Raw genomic sequence first — 23,097 nt, forward strand, 5'->3', positions numbered from 1 at the left:
TCTCGGAGAGATCGCTCCTATATGTGGTTGGTCGCGGAGTTTTCTTGCCTAGTAGGGTTGGAGTTGGTTTATTACATCTGTATTATTAGTGGTTATGCTATATACCGTGTATTATAGATTGTTTCATCTCTCGGATGCCGAGAGATATTTAGCAACTTGTGTTTATCGATATGGTTTGCCAATTACTAATGATATGAAATATATGTTGTCAGCCTGGGCTGGTCTACGAGGCGCAAATGTTCTGCCATTTTTCCCAGTTCACTATCTATAGCTCAAAATATTCAATGAGTGACCTAACACGTGAAACGCAATATTAAGTTCGTAGTAATATTAGAGGTCTATGCAATAAAATCCTGTATCTGCAGCCGGTTCAGAGTCGTCAAGTTGCTCATGGTCTTACCGGTGCGATGAACCCTTACTCTACTATTTCCGCTTACGAGCTTGCGTTGCCGCAGCAGTACAAAAAAAGTCACATCGAGGGCGCCCACGCAACCAGCCACTGTCCCCACACAAGCAGACACGGCCTATCAAAAGTTGACTCATTTAGCTGGTGCGTGCTAATACCGTATATACCTAGTCTTTCCTCACCGTCTACTCGGTTGAGTATCAATTGTCTAACTATCCGTACAGGAGGCAAATTTATATTTACCGCTCAATCCGATTTAACTTATCATATTTCGCAATGACCGACAAATTAAAGGAAACTTTCACCAAATGCAAGGCGGAAGGTGCGTCCGCGATCTTCTTTTTGAGAACCGTCTGATCTGACTGGAATTGGCAATTAGGCCGTAATGCCTTTGTAACCTTCGTTACTGCAGGCTACCCCAAACCCGAGAGCACTGTCGGCATCATGAAGGGCATGGAGGCTGGTGGTGTCGATATTATCGAGCTAGGACTGCCGTTCACTGATCCCATCGGTGATGGACCTACTATTCAAAGTTCAAATACGGTAATTGACTACTTTGACATTTGCAACGCATGCGTAAGGATGAGTTACTGATTTATTAATGGTCTAGATCGCTTTGGAGAACGGTGTAACCACTGCCCAGACTCTGGATTTGCTTCGGGTGGCCCGCAAGGCCGGCCTGCGGATTCCAGTTGTCCTCATGGGCTACTACAATCCTATTTTGATGTACGGCGAGGAGAAGTTTGTCAAGGATGCCAAAGAGGCTGGGGCAAACGGCTTTATTGTCGTCGACTTCCCACCAGAGGAAGCTCTCAAATTTCGTAAATTTTGCACTTCGGAAGGGTATTTAAGAATTTCTTTTATTTGACGGGATATACAACCATGCTAATAATCCGACTGCAGAATGAGCTACATCCCTCTCGTCGCCCCGTCCACCACCGAGTCACGTCTGAAACTTTTGGCCTCAATTGCTGACTCGTTCATCTATGTCATTTCGCGCATGGGCACTACTGGTGCCCTCGGCTCCCTGAGCTCTGATCTGCCTGCCCTATGTGCTCGTGTGCGGAAATACGCTGGAGAAACTCCAATTGCAGTCGGCTTTGGTGTCAGCAATCGAGAGCATTTTTTGAGTGTCGGCGAAATTGCTGATGGTGTTGTTATTGGCAGTAAGTTGGTGACTATTATTGGAGAGGCCAAGCTCGAAGACGCTCCTGAGGCTGCGAAAAAGTTTTGCTCCGAGATCTGCGGGCGTACCGGTCTGGAGAGTGCTGCGCGCGAGGTTGGAATCAACGAGTCAATTGCTAAGGCTAGTGCCACTAAAGAGGCTACTCCTTCTGAGGGCGATTCCAAGGCTGAGCTTGCTACCAATTTCTTGAACGGAGTAGTGGTCGAGGAAGAAAAGAGTCGGAAATTTCCTGCCAGATTCGGAGTGTATGGTGGACAGTACGTGCCGGAGTCGCTGTTTGACTGTCTTGTTGAGCTCGAGCGTGGATTCGAGGAAGCCGTCAATGATCCTACTTTCTGGGAGGAGTATAGATCATATTATCCGTATATGGGACGCCCTAGCAATCTTCACGCTGCTCCCAGACTTTCTGAGTACGCTGGTGGTGCCAAGATCTGGCTGAAGAGGGAAGACCTTAATCATACCGGCAGTCACAAGATTAACAACGCACTAGGACAGATTTTGATCGCTAGGCGTCTCGGCAAGACTGAGGTTATTGCTGAAACTGGTGCTGGTCAGCACGGTGTCGCTACCGCTACTGTTGCCGCTAAATTTAATATGAAGTGCACTATATACATGGGCGCTGAAGACGTTCGCCGACAGGCCCTGAACGTCTTCCGAATGAAGCTGTTAGGTGCGCAGGTTGTTCCTGTCGAGGCTGGTACTCGCACTCTGCGAGATGCCGTTAATGAGTCTTTCAGAGCCTGGGTCACCAACTTGTCCACGACTCACCTTATTATTGGATCTGCTATTGGGCCTCATCCGTATCCCACTATTGTCCGCACTTTCCAGAGTGTTATCGGGAAGGAGACGAAAGAGCAATTCTACCAGATCAACAAGAAGCTTCCGGATGCTGTCGTGGCGTGCGTAGGCGGCGGCAGCAACAGCGTAGGCATGTTCTACCCTTTTGCAGAAGAAAAGTCAGTGAAGCTACTGGGTGTTGAAGCCGCTGGTGAAGGTATCGACACGCCCCGACACAGTGCTACTATTACCGGCGGCTCTGTTGGTGTACTTCATGGAGTTAAGACCTATGTTCTGCAGAACGAGGACGGCCAGATTTCTGACACGCACTCAGTTTCCGCTGGTCTTGACTATCCTGGTGTTGGTCCCGAATTATCGATGTGGAAGGATACTGGTCGGGCACAGTTTATCGCCGCTACGGATCCGCAGGCGCTCGAGGGTTTTAAGCTATTGAGCCAGTTGGAAGGTATCATTCCTGCTCTTGAGAGCTCTCACGCAGTCTATGGCGCTATCCAGCTCGCTAAAACTATGACTCCCGACCAGGACATTGTCATCTGCTTGTCTGGACGTGGTGACAAGGACGTTGAGAGCGTGGCAGAAGTTTTGCCTAAGCTCGGGCCTCAAATCGGATGGGATTTGAGGTTTTAAGACGATCCCCGTCTCAATGATACAAATCGCGATGGCATGAAGTTGTATTTACGCCTCTTCATTGGTTTGTTATGAGATTTCCCTGTTGTTCCTGGAAAAAGTAGAAATGTAATTACGTGTAACATATTACAGGAGGGGTGCCGTCTTAGGTGGAAATTACAAGTAATACTTCATGTTGATACTACAGACGCCAAAAATTGACAGCCAAGTCATGACATCTATTCCTACAAGCAAGTTCTTCAAAGCAAAAAGTTTACAATTTACGCTCCAGATCGTCCCGTTCCGTTTTGTAGGGGCCGCCCTCGTGTGTCGAGTATGGCGTTTTCGATCATTTGAATGACTGTGTTCTTCGCAACGTAGATGTTCTCCGGTCCACCGCTGATATTGCAAAGCCGCTCAGGACCTTCTTTACCGTTTGTTATAAATTGGACTCTGGCACCGCTTTCGTGTTCAATCCTTTTAAGAGTTTCGCCACCGCGCCCGATGATGAGACCAACGAACGGAGTTTTGACGATGAGTGACTCTGTTCTCGTGCCACCTGGTGATGGCTCGCGTTTGGGACTACATTCCCTGCATCGCTCATCCTCCCGAAGACGCGGTGGGGTGGGAGAGCGTTTGCGGCGGCGGTCGTTATTGCGATCGCGATCGCGGTCACGATCCCGACCACGGTCTCTGTCGCGGTATCGCCCTCTGTCGTCGTCGCGATGTCTGTCGTCATAAGCTTAGATAACCGTGAGTACTGAACCCAGAGTCTGAGTAAAAATATTGTTCAGAAACGTACATTTACTGTCGCCTCGTATGACGCGGCTATAGTACTCTCCAACTGTCAGGCTACTGGAATCAGGCTGTAACAGTGTTGCAAGATCTAAATATCCGGTGTTTGTCGGAGCTGGTAAGCTATACGCTCCTGCCGCTGGCTGACTTCCTGGTCCACCTGCGGCAGCAGCGGCTGCAACTGCAGCTAACGCCGCGGCGGTAGCATTGGCTGCTCCACCAGCGGGCTGCTGTTGCTGTTGGGCGAGAAGCTGTGCAAGCGGATGGGAAAACTGAGTGGGAACTTGCTGTGGGGCAGAATATTGTGTAGGCGGAGATGCCAGACCGTACGGGGCAGGCTGTGCTTGAGGCGGTCCTTGCTGCTGTTGCTGCTGTTGGGCTCGCTGTGCTATATGCAAATTATTACCATCAGATCCTTCTCATGTTCTACCAATCCTATGAGGACCACTGGCCTTACTGAAACGTTGACATTAAGACAAAATAGATACTTACTCAGAGCGGCGAGAAGGGAGGCAACTGCCGCGTTGTCAGCCATGTTTTGGTCGCAAAATGCAGTAATTTGCAAATCGTATTGTGTATGGTATGGTTTTCCTGTTTAGAGTCCGCTGTGTCGTGTGTTAATTCGTCTTTTTAGTGTTATCTATGCGTAGAGTCTTGATGGCGCATTTAACGTATATCGATGTTTAGTTCGGTGCGCCTCCGTAGTTAACCATTAATAAAGCTCGAGAAATATTGGATTAGGCTGCGAAACGATATCGTAATTATAAGGGAGCGAAATGGATAATCCAATCCAACGAATTTCAAGACCGGATTTCAGAATCAATACACCGGATGGCTAGATCACTTGTTGTGTGGAAATGGTGAGCAGGTTTGGTGAAGCTGTAGAGTTTTCTTGTCGGCAGGTAGAGGGCGTGGCGTCACAACGTTCGTTACCCGTCCATGTGTCCATTTGTGAGTGTTACAAAACTCGAATTTGGAGAAACGCGCACACAATCGTCAATCCAGCCGCAAATTCTTCTAGTTCAATAGAGGTTCTACTTAGTGAACTGCGATTGGAATGATATATAATTGTCAGCTGTGATCGGACTGATTGAAGAGGTTCACTGATTTGGGTTGCTGGAGTTCGTGGGCTATCTACAAGATTGTTCGCGTTGTGCAAGACATCTAACACCGGATGTTGGACTAGGCGGAACATTCTATGAGTCGTCTGATAATTCTCCCTGCTCGTCGTGTGGGGACGACGCGACTCCATTGCTCACCTCGTCTGCGCTCATGGAATATACCAGGATGTCAGCCGTGTATCAGCGCGAAACCTCCATCTACCGCCAATTTTGAGTTCAATTCCTCTTCGATTACAGTCGGGCGATTCTCAAGTAGTGTACGGCAGCAGAAGGGTACACTTGGCTATTTCGAGCGTAGTCAGGGTGTGCAGAATGAAGAGAAGAAGACTTTCAAAGAAGAAGAGAAACAGAGGCGGCAGGACGACGAGGACGAGGACGCAGATGAGGAAGAAGGAGACGAGCAAAGTCTGCTAGATGAACGCGAGAAGAAAAAGAACAGCGAAAAGAAGCAGAGTGTCGTTACTACGCAAATGGAGAGAGACTTGAGAGTGGAAGATTCCTCTGAAGATTATGAACATATTCCTTTCACTCTGAGTGAAGAAGCTATTGAGCGAATAGAAAAGAATAACTTCATCTCATTGGAGAAATTAAAGACCGACTCAATGAAGAAGCTGGAAGTGGTAGATTTCAAGACCGAAAATGCTAGTGGGAAGACGCCGTATGCTGTTGACGAGCGAATTTGGCGGTATCTTAATACAAACGTTGCCTCGGCATTCAATCTCGCTCACGCATCTGCGCAGACATCTCCGTGGGCAGATAAGTGTGGAGTTAGTCTCTTGGCATCTAACGGGCAGTCGCTTCAGTATTTAGATGCTCTGGTGGAGAAGATTGCAGCGGAACACAAGGCGGACATATTGCGGATAGACGATATGGACGTTGAAAGAATCATCGGGGAGCATATAGAGACCGCAGGTTTGTATGCATTGGGGTGCTTCTACGACTTTCGGAGGGCTAACTAGAGTGACAGAGGACGTTAAAATATTACCTTGGGTTGTGCCCATTAATAATCACGTCGACTACCGATATCGTAACGTTGACTCTTTGACGTCCACAGCACCAATCGGCACCTCTCATCGACAGCAGCACGATGATGATGAAGATGACAAAAGTTTTAGTGACGACTTGTATGCAAAGAGATCAGAGTTCTTCGGAGACTATATTACCGAACTACTCGGTGCAATTACTCCTGAAGGCTGTGCAATTGAATCAGACAGCTGTCTTAGGATACGACCGAATAGCAAGCCACTGATTGTCCATGTGCGCGACTACTTGGCCTTGGCGCAGTCGGACTTGGGAGGCACTTTTTTCAGCGAACTTAAGCATCACATTCGACAGCGCCGAAGCGACGGGGAGCTAACGATCATCATTGCTACTGCTCACAAGCCTGTCAAGCCGAATGATTCGAATCTCAAAGTGAGACTGACTCCGGACGAAGACACTGGGGGGTTATATATTAGCCCAGAATATTCCGATGACGGAGAGGTTGCGGAGCCTTGGTACCAGAATTTTCAAGACTGGGAAGTTCTGCGACAGACTATCCCGCTATCGAAGGTCACTTATAATCCGAATGCGGCGGTTGAAAATATTTCACATGTACGAACGGTCAATGCTCAGTTTATTGACGCGTTTCTTTGTCGGATATTACAATCGCACCCGGAAACTGTACTAGATTTTCCAGAGAAATGGGACCTCGAACAAGATTCGAACAAGACCAACGGTCTGCGCCTGTTAACTTCCGGTCTTATTACTCCGAGATTTATGTACCGGTTGGTGATGATGCTCAAGGGCTTGATGGTTCAAGAAGGCAGGACCAAGGTGGACATGAACTTGTTTGACCGCGTGGTTGCGATTCATGAAGACACTCGGGACTTGGAGAACTTATTGCAGCAAAATCCTGAAGAATACGGTATTTCTCAGACTTTTCGAGATCCTTATGCCATTACGGATATCAATGCTTACGGGCAAGAGGAACTGGCCGAATCAGACGAGAAGAAGCCGAAACAACCACTCAAGCCTAGAGACTGGAAGTTAATTGAAGCATCGCTAGACAAACGGGAAATGGCATTTTTAAATCAATATATTAAGCCGGAGAAAATTAATGTTACGTTCGATAACGTGATTGCTCCGCCGAGGACACTTGATGTTATTCGAGATACTGTGATGTTTCCGTTGCTGATGCCGGACGAGTTCAGTTATGGTGTTCTTGCTACAAATCATACATCTGGAATCTTGCTCTACGGACCTTCTGGAACCGGCAAGACGTTACTTGTCAAAGCGCTCGCGAAGGCTGGTCAAACAGCTATTCTCGATGTTCGGCCGAGCGACCTTCAGGATAAATACGTTGGTGAGGCGGAGAAAAACGTGAGCGCACTGTTCTCACTCGCGAAGAAGCTGAGTCCGTGCATTATCTTCATGGATGAAGTAGACTCGCTTATGCAGAACCGTGGTGTTATTCGAGATCGAGAGATGATTAATCAGTTTATGGCGGAATGGGACGGTCTTCGAAGTGAGCGAATTATGGTCATAGGGACGACGAACCGACCTTTTGATCTTGATGACGCGGTACTGCGCCGGTTTCCGAGACGTGTCTTGGTTGATCTGCCGACGGAGAAGAACCGCGAGGAGATCTTTAGAGTGCATTTGAAAGATGAAACATTGGATGACTCCGTTACGCCGGAATACCTCGCGAAGCAAACGCCATACTTCTCCGGCTCGGATATCAAGAATGTGTGTGTCATCGCTGCAACAGAAGCGGTCAAACTGCGCAGGAATGATCCCGCCTTAATAAAATCCAGTCCGAAACGTATTCTCAGTCGTTGCCACTTTGAAACAGCGCTAAGAGAAACAGGAGCGTCGGTTAGTGATGAGATGAGCTCTTTGATGATGATTAGAGATTGGCATAGACAGTTTGGTCAGGATGGCAGGCGGGCGTACAAGTCGGGATTCGGATTTTCCGCGCAACCGGTGGAAAAGCATGTGGGTGTGAACCAATAGGCGGCGCACATTTGTAATATAAATTTTCGTATGTTATTTATTGTATATAGTTTTTATTCATTTTGGTTCTCAAGTAGGGATGTTAGAGTTTGACAATGTCATATATGTAGCATTGCATGGTATATATATATTGTGCAAAATGGCTAACTAATGCTACAAAATAAAAAAAAATATGTAAATAAAGCCATTATGCACAAGCCAACACCAAGACATCCCAAACAAACGAGCACAAATCCATAATGTAGGGCAAAAAGAAACGCCGTAGGCGGGTCAACAGAAACTATAAACTACATCGTAACAAATGTATATGCATCTAAACAAGGGACCAAAAATTCAAGTATATTACACAGGTTTGTAAACTACTCCCATATCTTTTCTTCCTGCGCTGCTCGTTCATTCAGCGCTTTCACGAATCGCCATAGCTCTGAGTCGGCCATATTCCACGCCTCGATCATCTCAAGCTCTTGTTTCCAGTCGAAGTCTTTGCTGAGAATGCGGTCGCGAATTGCGGTTATGGTGGCAGACACACTCAGTGGCGTGGATGACTCATCGCCCTTATTGACCTTTCGATCCAACATGCGCTCCGCTTCTTTTTGGAGCTCGATGTATGCGGGTGCAGGGAGGCACATTCCGATCTCGTGCGCAACTGAGTCAAATGTACCCTGATTCTCGCTCGACAATTTCTCTTCGCCGTTCTCCGCCGCACGGGCTCCGAAATTGAAACCCACCGCCCATCGGAAATAGTCGCTCACAAGACAGTTCTCGAACGCAAACTGCGACTCGAAAACAGATATATACTTCGCATCCAATACCTCGCTGCTCGCGACTGCCATTTTCTTGAGTTCGAGTGCACGATAGGGAGCGCCGAGGCCTTCTTTGATTATCTCGGACGTTACTTTGCGGACGAACATATCGCGGGCAGTTTCTCGGCGCACGGCGTCTGCGGTTAAGCCGGATGTGGAGTGGCTCAATGCGAGATACGTCATTGCATGTGGGATTGTGATCATGACGAAGGTCGATGGCGAGTCCGGGATGGCTGGGACAGTCTTGATGAAGTCCTTGCGCAGCGACTGGGAGCATTTGTAGCAATTTGGGATATTTGATGGACAGTATGCTTCGAACTCAACTAACGGGCATGTCGCGAGCGCTGTGGCGGTGGCCAGTGATGGGAATGCAATAGCGTGCGCTGATTCTGGGAACGGATCGAGAATCGAAATGCCCCCCTCTGAGAAGCGGGACAAGAAAGTCGAGTGCAAATGCGCATTGATGAGGTCCGGCAGTTTCTCTTCCGGTAGCCCTTCATAGTTCTTCAAAACAAAGTCCGGTGAATATTGTGCTAAAAAGTCAGTCTTGGGTTCAATATGGAACAGGCTCTGCGCCGCAGAAACAATCTTTCCCCTCGAGGCATGGGCGAATGTTCGCGCGACATATTCGTCGACAGCTTGCTGCGAGCCGACTATGAACCCGGAGCCGACATCTTTGTAGGTCGTCACTAACCCAAATTGGCATGACCGCCAGAACCTCCAGGTATTCTCCGTTGGCCAGGTAGTCATCGGCACGACCTATCACCTCGTTAGCATCTAGCCCCGTATTGTACCAGTCATAGTCCCGTTTACTCTATTCGTTGTCAAAATACCCGTCGGATTGGCACTCCACGCCAAAAACCGCATGACGTCAATCTTCGACTCGCCCTCTAAGTTCAACTCATTAATTGAGTTGTACAATCGGCTTCTCTTTGAGTGCGACAGGTCGAGAACGGTAGGCTTGAATCCCAGTGCCCAAAACGCTTGTCTCCACACTGCAATTAAACGCTCCTCGATCGTCGTATTGCGACCAGCAGCCGCCGCAAGATCACGATCGTAGAATGTGTATACCGGGCACCGATCATGCAGTTGCGGGAGCACCGCGACATCTGAACCCGCACTGGACACAGAGAATGAGAACGGTGTTTCCCAAGCCAAGGAAGGGATGTAATTATTTGTAGCGGCGGTCGCCACCGATGACTTCGACGGCCGTGTTCGTGCGGAATAACTTCGAGAGGAGCCGAAGGATGCTGACAACCAGATTATGCTGAATATAGCGAGCGTCGCGATGAGGACGAGGCGCCTGCCTCGGATGTACAAAGGCAGTCTCGTACGCAGCCGCCCAAGCGTTTGTGATGCCGTCATTGCGACGTTAAAAGTGGTGCAACTGCTGAATAAGGCGAGAGTATATATCCAGTGTGGTTCCGGCAGTAAATGAAGACGATACAGTCAACCTATCGCTGCTCGTTGTTGAAGTTTGTGGCATGGCTCTTGAACAATAGCAGACCTCCGAGGAGGAACAGTACGTATGATACTCACTGGAGAAAGCGATGTATTAGGGTTCCTCTTGCCGGTTTGACCTCCTGCCAAGTAGCCTTTATGAGGGTTTGGTACATTCAATTGTAGGTGTAACTTTAAGACAACCAAGATCCTGCAACAGTGCCCAATAATGCGAAAAGGAGGATGTTTCCAAGACCGGTAGTTCAGTTCAGAGGAAGTGGAGATATGCAATAATCAATTCCAAAATTGTGCCTGCATTAGACACTATATTAAATACATAAGCGAAACAAAGTTAAACATACATTTGAGAATTAAAGACATGGAACAAGAACGGCCATATACATTATGAATATGGGCAAACTCCACTAAACCCACGTGCGAACGAGGAAAATTGACAACATAAAGTACACACAACCAGATTTATCCGTCTATAATCTAAAAAAGGGCAGTAACTGCAAAATTAAATAAAAGATAGATCCATCCCTCTGCTTTTGGCGCGGCCGAAGTCAATATCTATATCGCAAGGCCCGAAAGCATAAAACTCAAATCCCTACAAAATTTAACAAATGCTTTTATACCGTTGTTTTAATTTTCGTGTACCGCCATTCGAAAGAAACCCGAGAAGAGATTGCGAGTAACAGAAAAAAGCGATATATAAAAAATTTCCTCCATGCCAACTCTAAAGTGAAAGTGACTGAGAGTCAACTATGTGGACAGCCAAATTTAATCTGATGCTCCATTTCTCCACGTCCTTAGTACACCAAATCTCGAATGCAACTATATCATTCGGCGGATCTCTGTCTCCCGGAACGAATTGACCTCGTCCAAGTTACTCCACCAGTCGAACAGATATGTCTCGCAGATCAGTTTAAACCATGGAGTAAAGGTAAGGTCCTTGTCCTCGAACATCGCCCGCAATTCCTTGGCGGTAACGTATTTTGCGTCCTTAACTTCGTTGGGGTTGGCCGTCACGGTCGGTGCCGCCTTTATGAAGAGAATGTAATCAACTAGGAGTCATTAGACAACTTCTGGGACAAGAGTGAAACCGACGTACTTTCATGTTCTCCCCAGACGCCATCACTTGGCGCCTTGTAATGGATTCTGGTCAAAAAGTGGAACTTATCTAATGGGACCTGGTCAGTAGCAATGCCCAACTCCTGGTCCAACTTTCGCTGCGCGGCGCGCTTGACGCCCATGATAGATGTAGGCAAGTCGTAGCCAATCTCGGACGGAATCGCGAGAGGATGCGAGCAGCAGGTGTTTGTCCACATGCCTGTATGACAATATGCCGTTAGCACTTCGTCGTACGGGTCTACTAGAATATACGAAGCATACCTGGGAATGTGATTTTCTCGTCGGCGCGCTGTTGTAGCAGGAGCTTGTTCTCCTCGTTGAAAAGGAAGACGGAAAATGCTCGGTGAAGGAGACCATTGTTGATGTTGCTCATGAGATGGCCTATGCAGAGCTGTTAACAAATGTGCGAATATGCTGTTATACCAACATTCACGTCTTAAACATCGTATAAACTAGTAACTCGTTGCCCCGGTCCACGGCACACATAGTTGACAAGAACAATGCGACTATATGCGCACGTGCCTGTCGTGAGATTGACGAGTACAGTTGATGAAGCCTGAACAAAGAAACTCACAGGTTTTCTTGCTGGCGCTTCCGCAGGGGATATCGTTCCAGTCGAGAACAATGCAGACCTCTTCCATAAGACGGACCTGCTCCTCGTCATAGCCATCAAAGAGCTGAGCGTCCTGCGCGGAAGGCCGCGATGTCTGCATCGTGGCCGCGATGTCGGGGAAGAGACGCAGGATGTTGTCCCTGGTGAGTGTGTTCTCGGTGATGGCACTCATTCCGGCTGCTTCTTGGATATATGGAGTTGGACGGCAAGAAGGACCGCGTGTAGCCGTGAATTAGGAGTTGGAGGTGGACGACGAGCGAAGTCGAGAAATAACAATAGCGAGGATACGAGAAGGCGGCTGAGGGCGCGTAGAAGCGGCGATTGTTGAAGGCGACAGACCAGAAGCTATGGTAACCCCGGCGTTTTTGTGACATAAACTCCCGAACTACGCGACATTCCCGAACACGAGCTCCGTATAAACCCGAGAGCCGCACAATATCCGCATTTGCAACCTTAACTGCTGTGCTGCTGCATTTACAAATTATAACTGAACAGCCCCCTTCTGGTATTTTTATTATAAAGATTGCGAATTAGACGAACATATGTCGTTGTCGATTTTGCGCTGCCATGGTCATCAGTATCATTTGTCTGCTGGGGATTAAATATAAACGGTGATATCGGTACCAGAACTATGACGTATAGTTGTACAGCGAATGGGTGCAAGACAGACTCGGCAACGTACTAGAATTGTTCATCCAAATCGTCGACGGTAATATGTGGGCTAATCCAAATTGGACACACATATAAAATTTTATAATAACAGTCTATGACGTAGACAAGTTATAGACGTGTCATGTGCAATTGCAGCAACCGTTCGAATAATAATCCCTCGTAATTAGTGCGTTAACTACGGCGCCGCGATTTTTTTCATGTGGATGGGCCCCCCGCCGAAGCCGCACGTGCGGGCCGCCGCGACTCACGAGTCAGTTGCTGTTGCTCTTAAACCCGCTCCTTCACCAGCAGCGGCAGCAGCAGCCTCTTCTGAAAGATCTATGACTATCCAACATTAAATATAACGACTATCCGACTATCGCCTCCAAAAAAACCCGATAACAACCACACGCAATCGCCATCGGCCGCGTCGTCGATGGCGTATCATCAAACTATCTTCTATCCGCTTGTGCGGCCGCCACAGGCCGCTAACATTGACCATGTCAGGTCGTCGAGCCAGCCGTCGCTGCACACGCCTGCCAATGGCAACGGACTGTCGCCGCCTAGTCGCCGCAGCACCACGACGACCACCGCGACCATCTTCTCGCCGGATCGCGGACCCACAATGTCGTCCAGTTCTGCCAGCAAGGCTCCACCCACCACTGAAACATGCGTGACCTTCTTAATCGCCGACATCGACGGCCTACGGTACCTACGAGGCTCGGACGCACAATACGTCAACCGCCTTGACGGTAGGCCGAAAACAATCACCGTCACCGGCTACGAGGTCTACATCATCGAGCAATGGGCCTGCGCGCGCTGCTACAGCTCGTCGATCATCAGCTACACCGGCAACCCAGAACACGTCGTCTCACTCGGCTCAATCTCTGTGCCCAAGAACCGCGACCTGTGGTCTAAGAGACTGCGAGCATATGTCGAAGACCTCTCGAAAATGAACGCACGCCCGAAATCATGCGGCCAACTCGGCACACTCTTCGTCACAAACTTGTCATCTTTCCAGTCCGGATTGACGCTGATCAACGTACCCGATGGCAACACGTCGAAGCACACCAACGACTTCATTGTTAACGAGAACTTGCGACGGATGGGTTGTGGTGGTCGCTCAGGAATAACACTCAACAAGCCAGCAGACGCCAGTCGCGACAAGTTTTACCAGATATATCGCTTAAGCGACCATGTGCCTTTCGAGAATGCAGCTATAAATATCGTCAAGCTAGTACAGGTATCACTATATTATTTTGGCCTATTCCGGCGGTATGATATAAATGGACTATTGTGCGACTTGACCGAGAGGGCGATCAATGCGTGGTGGCACGATATCGGCGTGCCTCATTATCGCGTCGATCCGGTCGATAAAGTGCTCGGACCTACCACAATCGCTGCGATTCTTGGAATGGTTGTCGGGTGTCGCCATCGACTAAACGCAGCTGGTGCCCAGGTCGCCAAAGATCCATTCGACGTTGAAGGATTTCGGCAAGGTATCGTCACGTTCCAGCGACAGCAAAAGTTAAGCAAGACCGCGAAACTCGATGGCCCAACCCGCGACAAACTTTTGCGCATCACCGGCAAAATCTCGGCCTCGGAGCGATTTCCGTTGACAAAAGTCGTCAAGACAACAGTCCAAGATTTGTCAGGCATGCACACACAAAACGCCATCGACGTCGAAACGACAGACTACGATCGGTTTATCGAAAACATTTTCGGCCCCTCTCTCCGTTATCTCTGGCTCGGCAAAATGAACTCCAAATTTGCGCGGCAAATCAGAGACTCCACGTTTGCAAATGTCATCGACGCCGGCGCTGCGAGTGACGGTAACGGTAATGTGGTCGCGCCGTTGGTATCGTCGGCTATGAATGCTTCGGGACTTTCGAATTCATATCAACCGCCCCGACGACCGCTGCTCCGGTCTGCCACGGCACATGCAGTTGTGCGTGGATCAAATGGAGACGATAGCAGTTCCTTGCATCCTACGTCTGCCGGTGTTGCTACATCTTCCGCCTCAGACACTGTTGTTGACAACGAATCTGACCGGGGTGAGGACGAAGTCGAAGAGAACGACAACTACGATACCGAGGGCCAAGCATTCGTTGCAAACGGGAACGACTATCCTTCATCCTCATCACATGTCTCAGCTTATGACGACGTTCCCGCATTCGTTCGATACCATCGCAACAGACGCATTAACCGTGAAGAGACACAGCCGTTAAAACGTGATATTAAGACAGCAATGCGCAGGGGGAAAGTCCGGACGGACGAAGCAATCCGCTCGGGCGTGAACAAATTGACTGGAAACCTACGACGGCGCCAGCCTCAGACTCCGGTTTTGACCGCAGAGAGAGGGAGTAAACGAATTACTGCGCTGGTAGAAAACGATAATACTGCTCTGTCTGCGGGAACATCCACACCGCCGTCCACCGCCACCGATGGTTCAACGCCGCCTGATGCGGACCGCAAGGGACACGATGAAGTCGACCTTATTATCCCGCTAAGGGACGAGGACGAAGAAGAGGATGAGGAAGATGAATACGACAATGACTACGACGATGACATTGAAGGGAGTGAATATCTCGAAACACGCGACCGTTTGCACAGTGGTAGCCAAACACAGCTAAAATTGATACAATCGGGCGGCAGTCGTCCTGGGTCCGAACTTGCCGTCGACGACGCTGGGAGCAGTAACGACGCTTCAGGCTCAGCCGCTCAATCTTTCAACGATGACAGTCAACGGTTAAAGGCTATCGAAAAAGAGCTTATGATTTATCATGATGCACGGAGTTCTGATTCGCTATCGCTCGGCCCGCGCGCCGTTAAGTCATGTTTCGACCTCGTCGAAGTCGCAGCGCAACAAAGTACCTTCAGCAAGTCCGTTGTCGCTCTTGGAGGCATCTCCGCCAACGAGTATTCATCGATTCCCGTTTGCGGTGGCTCATTTGCTGCGGATATCGAACGCAGCCGCAAGATCGTGCGCAGGGCTAGTTTTTCGGTCGTCGAGCGATTCGTGTTGCGGTGGGACGCTCAGTGGGATTACCCTACAGAGTATATCGTTAGACTTCTTGAGCGCGTAAAAGGAGTGCAACAGTGGAGCGAGTCTCATGTCAAACGAGCTGAAGTATATTTCCCATCGGGTAATATCCAACTATTTAACGTATATTAATATCGGTTTAGAATGTTCGCGACGATTACGCCCTTCAGATAGCAGACGTTACTCGGTTTCACGAATATGCTATCGTCGAGTCGGATGCTATCCAACAAGCATACCATCATGCCATTCAACGAGAGGGATTTCTTGCAAACGGAATTCGGGATCTCGACATGGAAGCTGCACGCTTGCAGTACGAAGTCCGAACTCTTGACGCAAAGTTAGACGATCTAGATGAATCCGTCGACTCTTTTGGTGCTAAGATTGAAGCAATGGAAAGCAGATTGCAGGACCTTTGTCGGAAACCAGTTCAGCGGAGCAATAATGCTAAAGCACAGTTTAATGGGAAGGAGAATAGGTCAATTAATGGCGGGAATGGCAAGTACGAAAGCTCATGATTATAATATATGCATGACACTTGTATTAGAAACCAAATCCGGGATTTTGATCATTTAGGAACAAATTCCGAGATCTGGTGGTACCTTGCGTGCCTTTGGGCGAGTAGCTGCGCTCGCATGTGTTTAATCTCAGTCTGCCACCGACTCCCCTGTTGACGAACGTCGCTGGGACTAGTAGTGGACCATTTCGGCGTAAGAACTGGGGCTAGGATTGGCGATTTATTAAGGAATATATTACATTCGCATTAAATATAAAAAGTAATGATAGTGTAAATCGTAGTGTGCAACCATAGACATCGAAAGCGAGAGCACACCGACTATTTTTAAGTTTCTCGGTTCCTCGGCTAGGTCTGGATGACGTTCTCCAACTCTCAGATCGTGCAGATTTCTAATGTCAAATACACATTTTTAGTCGGCACTAGCATTCCGCTGGCGTATATATTCAATATGGCCTCACAGAACAGTCGGACATTAAAGCAAGAGTTCAACTACGCGTTATCTCAATACGGGATGCTCTTCAGCGGCATGGTAGACACGACAGTAGTAATCGCGACCCCATCCAGTGCTTCTGCCTCCTTCAATCCCAGGGCATACGACACTTCACGTTCCGAAACGTACCAAAATACACTAAAGAAAGCAATTTCTTCCTTCGAATCCTCAAAACTCAAATCTGAGCATCTCTCACTCTTCAGCATGAATGAATCAGTTGAAGACATCGCGACAATTGATCTCCCGTACTTAGTCATTGACTACTACCTCGCGACGCTGACAGACAAGATTTACACCGCCTCCTTACCTGCCCGAAAACCGTTGGCATTGAAATCGAAGGGGCTATATCTTTCCTTTCTGACGCTGTGCGATTCGTATCAGTTGTTGGACAGAGATGCGGCTAGGCTGCTGCACGCGATACTCGAAGTGCCTGTTGACACGCCGATTTTTGCCACTGCTCATGCACGGGGGTTTTCCGATCCGGGTGCGCAGCGGATGGCCAAGGTAGCGAAGTTTAAGCGGGAAAAGGAGATAGAGAAGAAGGTTAAGGACCTGCGTTCCCGGCATCTTGCTGAGCAGGAGGCGGACGAGAATGATGAGGTTGCGAGAGAATTATACTTGAAGCAAGTCGCTTTGTTTATCGAACGCGCTTTTGATGCGTTGCAGGCACTCGATTCGGAATTGGAGATCTTGGCGTTTGCGGCCGATAGACCTGCGCCGTTGGAACGGCCAGAGCCACCAGTTGAAGAATCTCGGAGCCACAGGGATGATTATTCAGAGCGAGTAGATGCGCCGTTACGGAATGCTCAGCCTATACTGAGAGCGGACGGGAAAGTCAATAGGCCATTCACGATTGTGTCTTCTCGGGAGCAAATCAAGAAGGGCGTGTTCAGGCCCGATTACGTTTTGCCTACAATGACAATTGACGAGTATCTTGAGGAAGAACGGAGAAGGGGCAATATAATTGAAGGCGGCGGTCCAGAGTCTGAGAAAACTGTCGAGAAAGACGAGGATAATGAAGAAGAGAACGACATGGAGACGTACAGACTGCGGCAATGGGATGAGTTTACCGAAGCGAACCCAAGGTATGTTGAACTACTACGCATATGGACTCCGCGCTCTAACGTTAGTTTTAGAGGTTCAGGAAACACTCTCAATCGAGGATAAATCAAATAATGACCAAAACGATAAATTCACTTCATAATGTACAATACTATCTATTTTCTATATTCCTTTGACTTCTCAGACCAACTTGGCTCAACTCCCTCTAGATCTGACGCCCGAACGCTATCCCAATTGTCTAACGTGCACTTAACCAAATCAAACAGAACTCTGTACCCATAGCCATTTAAATGCAGACCGTCAACTGTGAATTTTGCGATCTTGAGAGCTGCGTCATCTGTAACAGGACTGTTCTCATCAAAAACGGTTGTGTTCGAGTCGTAGCCCGCGGCACCCACTAACTGGCCGAACAAATCAATCTTCCTCACGACGTTTTCGTCGTCAGAGTATTTTAGCAGTGCGTCAACATATTCTTTTGTCGCAGCTTGCGTGCGGTCCATACCCTTCGTACGCATAGAGGAAGCAGCTAATCCCGTTTTACTAATTGGCGCAGGCGAAACCAGTAATATACGAGCATTTGTAAAATTTTGCTTAATTTCAGCAACGTAAGTCCGCACATTCTCCTCAAATTCCGGAACAGGAACATGATGTTCCGTGGACTCCAAGCAGGAATCATTCGTCCCCAACCACAATATAAATAATAGCACCACGTCCTCGTCATAGTGCTTCAATTCGAGGATGATTCTGTCCAATTGGGAGCGCATCCATGTGGAATTGTACCCTGAGAGCCCGCGATTCAAGATGTCCGCGCGTCGACCATAATAGTTCGCGAGTGCGGCTGGAAAACAAAATTCCAATTCAGGATTCCATGATAATTCAAATTGCGAATCCCCAATCAACACGACTTTTTTGTAAACAGTCGTTCCTGAAAGTGGCGCCATAGTGCAGCAAGTCGACAGCTCGGAATATGTGTGCCCTTCGGGACGCAACGACGGGTCGATCGAAATTGGCTGTTCCGGATCCCCTACAGATAGCATTTGAGGATGAGGCGCCTCAACAATGCCATGAACAAGGAAGCGCTAAGTATCAATGAAATGCTGAAGATGTCTGGCTGCGCCTACATCATTTCCGGATTCAGGGGATTTGAAGATGATGGCTATGCTCACAAGTGACGATGGTACGCTTCCAGCGTCGGAGAACATTGCTGCCTATCACGACAGTACCAGGTTTACATCAAATGATCGCTTCTGTGCATCTGCTCAACGTTTGACTTTTAGTGTACTCTTATTGTTTCTCAATGTTCACCTAGTACTTTAAGATTTTATAATTCTAACCTATTAACAGATAGAAATTCAATGTGGATGGTTCGAATGTTGAACCGTAGCAAGGAATGAATATGGTACAATTTGTGATCCTCAGTCGCAAATAAAAGTCGAATATATACAGTTTAATATCCTCGTTCCAGCGAGTTTTCCCTATCCAAATAACCCCACTATTGCAGTCTAATAATTTGATACAGAAAGAAAGAATAAACGTACAAGTGTACCCAATAATTTACACACCCTCGCTGTGGCTCGACAGTAGGCCATTTTCTGGGACAGTACTAACTGGCGAAGATGAGTGTTCTTGCGGCGAATGCTGGATTGTTCTCCTAGGTGGGAGAGGAGGTGCAGTAGTCTCTGGCTCTAGCACGTCTCGTAGGACGAAATCCATGTTCATACCGATATCTTTCAACTGCTCAGTTTGTTTCTTCGTCAATGCCACCGCACGCAAAAACGCTTCCGACTGAGGTTTGATTCCCTCCATGTTTGTAGCGAACAAACTAGCATAGTGTTCAACATGTCGATAAGTCCAATCGACAATCTTGGAAGCCATGGCATTGGCGGTAAAACAGTCTTTATAAATGGCAATCGTGGCCTTGATAAGAGTGAACGTGATTGTCGCAACCTGGGCAATATAGAAAGGGATATCGTCCGGATTCTTCCGGATCTGGCCCACACGACGGGCAATAATGCCACTGCGAGCTTGAAGATATTTTGTCCTCGTCTCGTCGTCGTAGCCCAGTCTTAATAACAGCTTGGTGGTCGCAATAACTTGTCTCCGCGGTATGAATTCTGAAACTAAATCATACGCAAGGATGTCAAACACCTGGTCGGCACGTTCTTTGACGTCTGGATCAACCTCTTCCTCTGATTTGTTTGCTTTCACTAGGCTTCAGTCAGCAGGCTAAAAATACATTGTCAACAAGCTGCAAGACGTACATGCTGTGATAATATCAATTGCTGCGTCCGTCCGCCGATGCGCAATCAAAACGTCCAATTCCATAAAGAGCTCTTCAGAAATTGCACTGGACTTCACGGGTCCGTCCTTCACCTTGCCATTCACATTGCCCACCGATTTTGGAGATGGCGACTGAAGTAGTTCTCTGTTATCTGGCATAGGTCCTGAAGCCAGCACTGGACTCGGGACGACACTGCTTGCAGCACTCGCTTGCGAATTGTTCCGTTGCCGCGTTGTCTGTCGTCTTAAAATTGGCATGTCAACCGTCTCCTCTTTATTGCCGTCTTTCGCCCCATTGGTGCTATCACTATCATTGTCGCTTATATGCATATCGACCACTAGTGAAGACAGCTCGTTCATCATGTTCCTTGTACTTCTGATCTCTTGCTCCAGCGTCTTTATTTCTGATGAAATTAAAACGAATTGGCTATAGCTGTTGAATAAGTTCCGTTGCATATCTTTCGATATCTGCTCCTGTGTCTGCCGCAACTTGTCTAGATAATCTCGCACCTGGTAGTCCGCGGAGTCCATAAGTTGAGTCTGAACGTATTTATGTGGATCGAACTTGTCATCTTGAAAGTCCTTCACGGTGATAGGATAATTCTTCTCGTCGAGACCCGGCAATACCGGCAAATCGTGCGCTCGTCCAGACCCGAGTGTCGGTACTGATTGTGACGACGACGTTCCCGATACAAGAGTAGGCTTCCGAGTGGGAACCGACGGATCGGCGGATCGCGATGTATCTCTTCTGGTTGCCGATGGCAGTGATGATGGTAAATGTGGATACGACGTTTCCGCTATTGTCGGTATATTCTCCGGAGCGAGGAGTCCATTCTTGTATTTCTCTTTCTCGCCTTTCTTCTTGTGTTTTGATGATCCGAAGCCTGAGGCAGGAAACCGCGTTGAATACCGCTTTAGTAAGGTGCCAACCTATTGCCTATCAGTAGTTCACAAGCCGTGTCCAGTAGCGGTCAGATATACCTTTTCATGATGATCCTGCTCCGGTCCAGTAGCACCCAATCCCTTCACGTTGGATGACATCGATGGGATAATTGACTGCCGGGGATTATGAGTTCCCGCGGAAGACAGGGCATTGCTCATCGTCGGCCTCCGTTTCCTGCGCGGTTTGTGCTCCTTCGATTCCTTCGCCTTGACTTCCGGAATTGCATTCATATTGACGTGCTGGTCAGGAACGTGTATGTAATGGCAATCTGACGAGATACGTGTATCGAGAATGCTGTGTGGTGTACCGAGTTCGTTTTGGCTTATGATCCCTAAGGTTCCTTCCGGAGCGCGGCGATTGCGCACTGGGAGAAGTTAAAATGACGCGTTATGACAAGGTCACCGCTTACGATTATATTAGTCTCCAAGTACCCCCCCCCCCCCCGCCCCCCGCTATGTCGAAAGAGTTGTATTATCTTTATAAATTAAAGGCACTAATAATAGTGCAATAAGTGAATCAAATTCAGTTGACGCCATACGTGCTCTTCTTGACACATATAAAATGTGCAATATTAATTTACACTTGCAATGCCCCTATTTTACATTGCCAAAAATATTTACAAAATCTAAACTTAACTCCGTGATTATATCACGGACCAGGCGTGAAAATCGGAGTCGCGTCTGAATCCTTTTTCTTCTTCTTCTTCGTCTTGATCTTCTGGACGGTTGTTGTGACTACAACCGGCTTCTTGAGAAGATCTGCAAGTTCCTTTGGATCAAATATAGTGTCGCAAATTGCGCAGCTACCATCCGCAGGGGGTTGGCAATATACTACATATCATTAGTATAAATATTATTTGACGCTCTCTTGCAGAAGGCGTACTTGATAGGCAAATATTGCAAACGTAACCTATATCCACGATTCTGTTATGACAAAAGCACGCCGCGCGAAAGTCAATGCTCGACTGTGTAGGTAGAACTAAATGCTTCCGTAATGCACGATCTGGTAAGAAGGCGGTCATCAAGTACTGTATCATCCCTCGAGGATGTTCCAAGTGCATGTATACACCACCCGTCGTATCCGCAGCTTGTTGAAGAAAGACTGTATTGTTGCCAATCTTGCAAATATCTATCGGAACTTTCTATAGGGTTTGTTAGAGCGTACGCTAAACAAAAAGGTTGCTGAAAATCACATTTACAAATAATACAGACCATTTTCTGCGCTGCAAAGATACAATTCATGATTGGAACATACTGTGATGCCAGATCAGAGCAGACACTGACCACCAGTATCCTTGCCCTCAGCTTCGGACCATTGTCGTTTACCCCGCCAACCAAACGGTTAATATATGCTAACGAAGTACTCAATGCGCCAGATATTAAAGTAGTGTCCGATATCTTGCCATTGTGCTCTATATCTGACGTTGACGTACCCGATAATAACAACTCGAGCTGTTTCATTACACTTTCATTCACTACCCGAAACTGACGATACATCGACGCATCATTTGGCGTTCCATTGTCTCCGTTACTTTGACCATTTGGAATCATCTCTTCTGAACTCTCGGTACCACTCGTTGCTGTCGATTTCGGTGCCAATGTACTGTAATCCTCGCCTGGGACAGGGTATAAGTATTTGATACAATTCGTGTGAGAGGCAATAACTGCTGCCTCATTCGAATGATTCAGCGCAAGATGTGAGTTTATAAATATCAGCAGCGAAGCGACCGCCTCATGTAACGAAATTGCAGGTGATTGGGTGCCCCATCCAAGTGGGCTTGTGTCGAGAATCAGCACCAGAAGCGAGGGCAGTTCCTGTTCTGCTTCGAGTCAGTTGTCTGAGCCGTCGAATTGATGCAGCCGACATTCAACTTACCTAATTCAGACGCAAACCCCACTTGTGGAACGTGGGACGATCCATCGACGGCGTTCATAGTGAGAGGGGCGGCATATGTGATGTGGACAGGATATAACCGAAATTCGATACAACTTAGCTGAAATCGGAAAAGCCGCACCAGAAATACCGTGACTACTCTCTTATAAGACTCTCATTCGAACTCGTTTAAATAAAAGAGTATTTATACTTGACGACGCCTTATTGCCTTCATTATTCATATCAAATAACTAATCTCAAATTATATATCTAGCCGCATTCACTACCACCCATGAACGGAAACCGTTGTCCATATTACCTCTAATTCTACGAGCATATCATGCAT

The 23,097-nt window shown here is 47.9% G+C and overlaps 10 protein-coding genes across 10 annotated transcripts; 4 read left to right on the forward strand and 6 right to left on the reverse strand.

The window, feature by feature from the left end:
* Positions 1–363: 363 nt before the first annotated feature.
* Positions 364–3,233, forward strand: V1508DRAFT_414043 (tryptophan synthase beta subunit-like PLP-dependent enzyme). The gene is made up of 4 exons (XM_066939870.1): positions 364–728; positions 786–949; positions 1,017–1,249; positions 1,310–3,233. Exons 1-4 carry the CDS (start codon positions 683–685, stop codon positions 3,015–3,017), a joined length of 2,151 nt encoding a protein of 716 aa, XP_066796890.1. The 5' UTR covers positions 364–682; the 3' UTR covers positions 3,018–3,233.
* V1508DRAFT_414046 (uncharacterized protein) lies at positions 3,110–4,671 on the reverse strand. Its single transcript, XM_066939871.1, has 3 exons — positions 4,284–4,671; positions 3,799–4,179; positions 3,110–3,738 (listed from the first exon to the last, which is right to left on the reverse strand). The coding sequence occupies exons 1-3, from the start codon at positions 4,324–4,326 to the stop codon at positions 3,278–3,280; spliced, it is 885 nt and encodes a 294-aa protein (XP_066796891.1). The 5' UTR covers positions 4,327–4,671; the 3' UTR covers positions 3,110–3,277.
* Positions 4,588–8,088, forward strand: V1508DRAFT_454819 (uncharacterized protein). Its single transcript, XM_066942596.1, has 2 exons — positions 4,588–5,824; positions 5,880–8,088. Exons 1-2 carry the CDS (start codon positions 4,990–4,992, stop codon positions 7,904–7,906), a joined length of 2,862 nt encoding a protein of 953 aa, XP_066796892.1. The 5' UTR covers positions 4,588–4,989; the 3' UTR covers positions 7,907–8,088.
* Positions 8,013–10,303, reverse strand: V1508DRAFT_383792 (uncharacterized protein). Its single transcript, XM_066937754.1, has 2 exons — positions 9,523–10,303; positions 8,013–9,468 (listed from the first exon to the last, which is right to left on the reverse strand). Exons 1-2 carry the CDS (start codon positions 10,072–10,074, stop codon positions 8,266–8,268), a joined length of 1,755 nt encoding a protein of 584 aa, XP_066796893.1. The 5' UTR covers positions 10,075–10,303; the 3' UTR covers positions 8,013–8,265.
* Positions 10,304–10,986: 683 nt separating this feature from the next.
* V1508DRAFT_396390 (NUDIX hydrolase domain-like protein) lies at positions 10,987–12,068 on the reverse strand (the record flags this gene model as incomplete). Its single annotated transcript, XM_066938098.1, has 4 exons — positions 10,987–11,216; positions 11,264–11,482; positions 11,545–11,664; positions 11,858–12,068. The coding sequence occupies 4 exons, from the start codon at positions 12,066–12,068 to the stop codon at positions 10,987–10,989; spliced, it is 780 nt and encodes a 259-aa protein (XP_066796894.1).
* Positions 12,069–12,841: 773 nt separating this feature from the next.
* V1508DRAFT_414057 (uncharacterized protein) lies at positions 12,842–16,419 on the forward strand. Its single transcript, XM_066939872.1, has 2 exons — positions 12,842–15,677; positions 15,734–16,419. The coding sequence occupies exons 1-2, from the start codon at positions 12,984–12,986 to the stop codon at positions 16,103–16,105; spliced, it is 3,066 nt and encodes a 1,021-aa protein (XP_066796895.1). The 5' UTR covers positions 12,842–12,983; the 3' UTR covers positions 16,106–16,419.
* Positions 16,420–16,484: 65 nt separating this feature from the next.
* On the forward strand, positions 16,485–17,831 carry V1508DRAFT_383799 (TAP42-like protein). Its single transcript, XM_066937755.1, has 2 exons — positions 16,485–17,679; positions 17,731–17,831. Exons 1-2 carry the CDS (start codon positions 16,553–16,555, stop codon positions 17,759–17,761), a joined length of 1,158 nt encoding a protein of 385 aa, XP_066796896.1. The 5' UTR covers positions 16,485–16,552; the 3' UTR covers positions 17,762–17,831.
* V1508DRAFT_351926 (SGNH hydrolase-type esterase domain-containing protein) lies at positions 17,812–18,597 on the reverse strand (the record flags this gene model as incomplete). Its single annotated transcript, XM_066936834.1, has 2 exons — positions 17,812–17,993; positions 18,051–18,597. 2 exons carry the CDS (start codon positions 18,595–18,597, stop codon positions 17,812–17,814), a joined length of 729 nt encoding a protein of 242 aa, XP_066796897.1.
* Positions 18,598–18,951: 354 nt separating this feature from the next.
* On the reverse strand, positions 18,952–21,307 carry V1508DRAFT_54772 (Cullin repeat-like-containing domain protein). The gene is made up of 3 exons (XM_066942956.1): positions 20,918–21,307; positions 19,918–20,866; positions 18,952–19,863 (listed from the first exon to the last, which is right to left on the reverse strand). Exons 1-3 carry the CDS (start codon positions 21,107–21,109, stop codon positions 19,211–19,213), a joined length of 1,794 nt encoding a protein of 597 aa, XP_066796898.1. The 5' UTR covers positions 21,110–21,307; the 3' UTR covers positions 18,952–19,210.
* A 22-nt stretch (positions 21,308–21,329) lies between these two features.
* Positions 21,330–22,904, reverse strand: V1508DRAFT_414065 (TFIIH subunit Tfb4/p34). Its single transcript, XM_066939873.1, has 4 exons — positions 22,755–22,904; positions 22,091–22,698; positions 21,762–22,020; positions 21,330–21,709 (listed from the first exon to the last, which is right to left on the reverse strand). Exons 1-4 carry the CDS (start codon positions 22,810–22,812, stop codon positions 21,528–21,530), a joined length of 1,107 nt encoding a protein of 368 aa, XP_066796899.1. The 5' UTR covers positions 22,813–22,904; the 3' UTR covers positions 21,330–21,527.
* Positions 22,905–23,097: the final 193 nt, after the last annotated feature.

The sequence above is a fragment of the Lipomyces doorenjongii genome (assembly GCF_038497915.1).
Source record: "Lipomyces doorenjongii strain NRRL Y-27504 unplaced genomic scaffold V1508scaffold_14, whole genome shotgun sequence".
Taxonomy (NCBI): Eukaryota; Fungi; Ascomycota; class Lipomycetes; order Lipomycetales; family Lipomycetaceae; genus Lipomyces; species Lipomyces doorenjongii.

Bases quoted from the DNA above. Each gene is read 5' to 3' on its own strand.
- V1508DRAFT_414043 (XM_066939870.1), top strand. From the start codon at position 683: ATGACCGACAAATTAAAGGAAACTTTCACCAAATGCAAGGCGGAAG. The intron at 729-785 runs GTGCGTCCGCGA...ATTGGCAATTAG, and splicing joins CACCAAATGCAAGGCGGAAG to GCCGTAATGCCTTTGTAACC. The intron at 950-1,016 runs GTAATTGACTAC...TTAATGGTCTAG, and splicing joins CTATTCAAAGTTCAAATACG to ATCGCTTTGGAGAACGGTGT.
- V1508DRAFT_414046 (XM_066939871.1), bottom strand. From the start codon at position 4,326: ATGGCTGACAACGCGGCAGTTGCCTCCCTTCTCGCCGCTCTGA. The intron at 4,180-4,283 runs GTAAGTATCTAT...ATTTGCATATAG, and splicing joins CTCCCTTCTCGCCGCTCTGA to CACAGCGAGCCCAACAGCAG. The intron at 3,739-3,798 runs GTACGTTTCTGA...CGGTTATCTAAG, and splicing joins CATACGAGGCGACAGTAAAT to CTTATGACGACAGACATCGC.
- V1508DRAFT_454819 (XM_066942596.1), top strand. From the start codon at position 4,990: ATGAGTCGTCTGATAATTCTCCCTGCTCGTCGTGTGGGGACGACGCGA. The intron at 5,825-5,879 runs GTTTGTATGCAT...CTAGAGTGACAG, and splicing joins GGAGCATATAGAGACCGCAG to AGGACGTTAAAATATTACCT.
- V1508DRAFT_383792 (XM_066937754.1), bottom strand. From the start codon at position 10,074: ATGACGGCATCACAAACGCTTGGGCGGCTGCGTACGAGACTGCCTTTG. The intron at 9,469-9,522 runs GTAAACGGGACT...ACGAGGTGATAG, and splicing joins GTATTTTGACAACGAATAGA to GTCGTGCCGATGACTACCTG.
- V1508DRAFT_414057 (XM_066939872.1), top strand. From the start codon at position 12,984: ATGGCGTATCATCAAACTATCTTCTATCCGCTTGTGCGGCCGCCACAG. The intron at 15,678-15,733 runs GTATATTTCCCA...ATATCGGTTTAG, and splicing joins CTCATGTCAAACGAGCTGAA to AATGTTCGCGACGATTACGC.
- V1508DRAFT_383799 (XM_066937755.1), top strand. From the start codon at position 16,553: ATGGCCTCACAGAACAGTCGGACATTAAAGCAAGAGTTCAACTACGCG. The intron at 17,680-17,730 runs GTATGTTGAACT...CGTTAGTTTTAG, and splicing joins TTTACCGAAGCGAACCCAAG to AGGTTCAGGAAACACTCTCA.
- V1508DRAFT_54772 (XM_066942956.1), bottom strand. From the start codon at position 21,109: ATGAATGCAATTCCGGAAGTCAAGGCGAAGGAATCGAAGGAGCACAAA. The intron at 20,867-20,917 runs GTATATCTGACC...GATAGGCAATAG, and splicing joins AGCAGGATCATCATGAAAAG to GTTGGCACCTTACTAAAGCG. The intron at 19,864-19,917 runs GTACGTCTTGCA...ACTGAAGCCTAG, and splicing joins AATTGATATTATCACAGCAT to TGAAAGCAAACAAATCAGAG.
- V1508DRAFT_414065 (XM_066939873.1), bottom strand. From the start codon at position 22,812: ATGAACGCCGTCGATGGATCGTCCCACGTTCCACAAGTGGGGTTTGCG. The intron at 22,021-22,090 runs GTCTGTATTATT...CAAACCCTATAG, and splicing joins TCTTTGCAGCGCAGAAAATG to AAAGTTCCGATAGATATTTG. The intron at 21,710-21,761 runs GTACGCCTTCTG...AATGATATGTAG, and splicing joins TTGCAATATTTGCCTATCAA to TATATTGCCAACCCCCTGCG.